Below are 4,220 nucleotides of genomic sequence, written 5' to 3'. Positions count from 1 at the left end.
GGATTCGACAGTTCGCACAACTCTTGGATACATAAAAACAATGTTATTTATGTATTTTATTCAATCATTGATAACAATATATATTGTATAACATATGAAATATATGAAACTATATAACAAAAAATATATAATTCTCATTAATACGTCCTTACAATATAATTTATTTACAACGGTATTCTATAATGTTCCCACGGCAAGGTGTCGGTCGACTCAGGTACGACATACCGTTTGTCGTCGTAGGGACTTAGAGCAATTTTCGTCTCGCTGATGGTATACACTTTATGCAATTTCGATCTTATGCATGACTGCTGACGCGTCATTTCAATTTCGTCATTAAGGCAACGCGTATAATCGTCGAATGTTATACTACGCGCTACGACGTTACTTTTGACGCCTTTTGCCTTTTTAGTGTCCTTTTTACCGTCCACCCGCATACAATTCCGTCCAAAGCATACATTTTTGCTCTAAGCCCGACGAATTCGGTCATTATCGCGCCGTTATTCTCATCTTTCATCAGACCTGGCACCTTTTTATTCGCGAGTGGTATACCGTACGCATTATTCGCGGCGTAGTCGCTCGTATCGAATCGAGCGATATCGCGTTTCAAATTTTCATAGACATCCTGACATTTAATTTGATAAATTAAACTGTCCGTGTCGGTATACATTACTCTACAATTGTCACGATAGAGCGGTGACATCTATTCGTGATGAAATTCATAAAGACATACTTTTGATGTGTCGAGTATGCACATGCCGACGTAGATTGGTTTGTAGATTTTAACTTCGAGTTTGCGTAATTCAATTGCAACTAATTTTTCCGAAAATACGCTAGTACTATAAAAATTTGGTTTCGCGATCATTGCCTCCGCACCGTACCGTCCGTCCCATTTTGTTAATAATTTTACATCAACATGATTGCGCACATTTTCCATCGTCTTGCCGAATACCGCATTATTCATCAATTTATATAAATTTTTTTCAAAATCGTTTTTCGCATGTGTTCTAAACTGCGTGTTGAATTCGATGTATTTTTGCAGCCACGCTGACTGCGTGAATTGTAGTATGCGGTATATTTTTGTTATGCGTAGCCCGTGGCGCGTGCACTGCTGTAGATTACGATAGTGTATCACGTAGCGCTTCTTATCGCAAAGCGTTGCGAGGAGTTTATACTCCCGCTTGCCGGGCGGCTTATCGCGCGTCGGGCAAAACGGTAGGTCAATGTGCACGTCATGAAGATGCCGCGGATACTCTAAATCTACTTCGAGAACATAGCCTATAGGCGAATCGAACGCGATAGATGATACGTCAAAATTCGATATATCGTCGACCCACCGAAAATCGGCATACGGCAATGGTTGACACATTGCCCATCCGTACAAATTATTTACATCGAAATACATGAGGTACGATGAGGGTTTCGATGGGTCGTACGATTGCATGTACTTGTTATTAGCCTGTGCGTATCGGCCTGAACATTGACTAAGGCCGCCGCGTATACCTCGTTCGACAAACATTACCATGTCAATGTCTGTTAATAATTCAAATTTTATATTCGTATGTTTTAACATGGCGTCCCATGTATATCCGGGGAGAGTATAATAATACGCGAGATCGAGTCCGTAACTTTTTATACAACTATCGCGAAAATTCTCAAATATATCGGCCAGTAACAAGACATCAATTTTTAAATATAACTCGCTATATTCGCCTAGCGTTCGAAGGGAGAATCGGCTCCAGATGGTCTCAGCGTGCGCGTAATCACTCTCGGATACTGTGTCGCCGGTTAAGGAACTGTAAAATGAGTCGCGCGGCGGTAAATGTGTGTCTTGTAATCTGTCCACGCAGTCAATGTATTCGTACGGAAAGACGCCCTTCCGTGTCAATAAATTGAATTTTTCACTAGTTAAATTTTGATATTCCGAATGTAAAATTTTTAGTTTTTCTTTATCCAAAAATGACGCTAACTTGTCGAGACTAGCACTGAGAAACTTGTACGAATCGATAAACCGTAATTTGATATAATTTTTCGAATTATTATCTTGTGTCAATCTAACAGTCTTCGAGAATGAAATGTATTTTTCCTTTGTTATCGGCAGTAATTCTATTTCCCCTTCGAACGCTGTGGCTATGTCCTCGATAATAATATGCGCGTCGTATCCGGACAGATTGTGAAAGACTATAGGGATACAAAATGATTCTTTGTAATTTAAGTTACAATTTGAATGCGCAGGACCCCTGTACCGCCCGGTGAGGTGGCAATGATCGCGGACGCGTGTATCGTCTTCGTCAAACGGTTTTTCACAAATGTGACAATGCGTCGCGGTGCGAAATTTTAACCACTCGTCAGGCGTTAAATTTACCATGGGGACATTGGTCGTTAAAATATTTTTTACGCGGATTGCTAAATTTTTAAGCTGTTCGGCGAACCATGCGACGCAATCGACACTACGGCGGGAATTGTACGCGGACAACGAACTGTCGTACGAACACTGTACATAGTATGCGATGCTGAACACTTGATGGTGTTGATGATTTTTGGCATCTTCGGTCTTTGCCAAAACACACTCGAGGTCGGCGTACACTACAAACGGCAGCCGCTCCTTCCTCGTGTAGTTGTCGAAGCTGAGCCACTTGTCATTCTCGCTCGGCAACCGAATAGCGCAGTCGTTCAGTTTCCCGCAATCTTCCATATGCGCCTGCAATTTATCCACCGCTCCGAAATAATGTAGGCATCTGTAAAAAAAATAAAAAATAAAAAATTTAATTAGAAATATTTTAAATATAATTTAAGTTTACTATATACTTACCGATCGCAAATAAATTTTTGACCATTGTGTTTGCTCAGTTGCGAGCTCACGAGACGAGACAGATTTTTTATGCACGCGAAATGTCCAACGTCGTTTTCGTCCTCCACGTACAGCAGATTGACGTGCCTGTCCTTCTTTTTTTCCGAACGACGCAACGGGACGATGTTCTCGTTCTCGATGATGTACACATTCACGGAGATGTCGTTTGCAAGTTCAAACTTTTTAATTTGATTCACAGTCACTGGAAACTCAATGTTTTGGAGATTCAGCACTGTTGTGTAATGCGGATAGGAGGATTCTCGTTCCATATGTCTTTCAGCGGGGTACAGAGCGGCCACCACCGACCATGCGAAACACGCATTGTCCGCTGATTGCACATTAACCACCGCTCTCTTTGTTACAATTTTTTGCGGTAATTTGACATGACATCCCGCGCGCATTGGATTGTACTTATTTACATTCACTGTCAAATCTATTATCCGCGACAATGCCCAACCGCTATCGCGTTCCTGGAACTCTTCTAGCGATGCTAGCGTGGGCTCGATTACGCGGCGCTCGTACCACTCGCGTACATCGGACGTGCGAAAGAGTTCAAAGTTTCTCGTGTTAATACTTTTATTGGCGCGCTTGTCACCGGACACAAATTCACCGTTGAAAACAGTGTTCACTTTTACACTGATGTGTCTCTGCAGCACATTCTCCACGTTCTCGACTACAATGTTTTTGGCATTTTCCAAAAACTGACGCGGTTCGATGTGGTCTGCGTTAATTACCGCACCGGTCAGTATACGGCTATCGAACGCCGTATCGATTTCGCGCCAAACGAGTCTTTGCGCGTTATTGCCGCCGCCACTGAATCCGCCGCCGCTGCCACTAGGTATGGATCCACCACTAAACATGGATTCACCGACATACTGTCTCTGCAAGCGCACCTTCGCACCCTCGAGTCGCGCTATTCTCGCCACGAGAGATTGCCTATGTCCAATCGAGAGACGTGGACGCTTGGCACGGCTGCGTTCTTCCAGCTCTTCGATAAATTCTTCGCACTCTTGCAGCCATCCGAAATATTCGCCCAAGTTAGCAACTTGGCGGGAACGCTCCAACAGGTCGCGCTCAACGTTCTCCATTTTTGTAAAAAATTCACTTTTTCACTTATTACAAAAAAAACTTCTTTGCACACTAAACTTTTTTTCTTGCACCTCGAATGAAGCGTGCGCTCGCCAGTGGTACTATGGCCCGGCAGCTGCATCGGTCCTCATTATATATCCCGATCATCCCTTTGTTCGTGGGGATGATGATGCAATTGTTAATTCGCGAGAAATATTTGTGTGATATCTTCGGAGAAAATTTAGATATCGCTGATAATTCTTAGAAATACATAGATAAATTTCACCCCGTCGGCAAGACACGC

At 42.8% G+C, this 4,220-nt stretch overlaps 1 protein-coding gene across 1 annotated transcript; it reads right to left on the bottom strand.

The window, feature by feature from the left end:
• Nucleotides 1-2,120: 2,120 nt before the first annotated feature.
• On the bottom strand, nt 2,121-3,943 carry LOC146724774 (uncharacterized; the record flags this gene model as incomplete). Its single annotated transcript, XM_085489771.1, has 2 exons — nt 2,810-3,943; nt 2,121-2,735 (listed from the first exon to the last, which is right to left on the bottom strand). Coding segments are annotated over exons 1-2 (1,742 nt in total), but the record flags the coding sequence as incomplete, so codon positions are not given.
• Nucleotides 3,944-4,220: the final 277 nt, after the last annotated feature.

This window comes from Nylanderia fulva, unplaced genomic scaffold, assembly GCF_048542155.1.
Source record: "Nylanderia fulva isolate GAGA-0341 unplaced genomic scaffold, ASM4854215v1 Scaffold1173, whole genome shotgun sequence".
Taxonomy (NCBI): domain Eukaryota; kingdom Metazoa; phylum Arthropoda; class Insecta; order Hymenoptera; family Formicidae; genus Nylanderia; species Nylanderia fulva.
The sequence above is the reverse complement of the archived record's forward strand: the minus strand, read 5'-3'. Positions and strand labels throughout refer to the sequence as shown.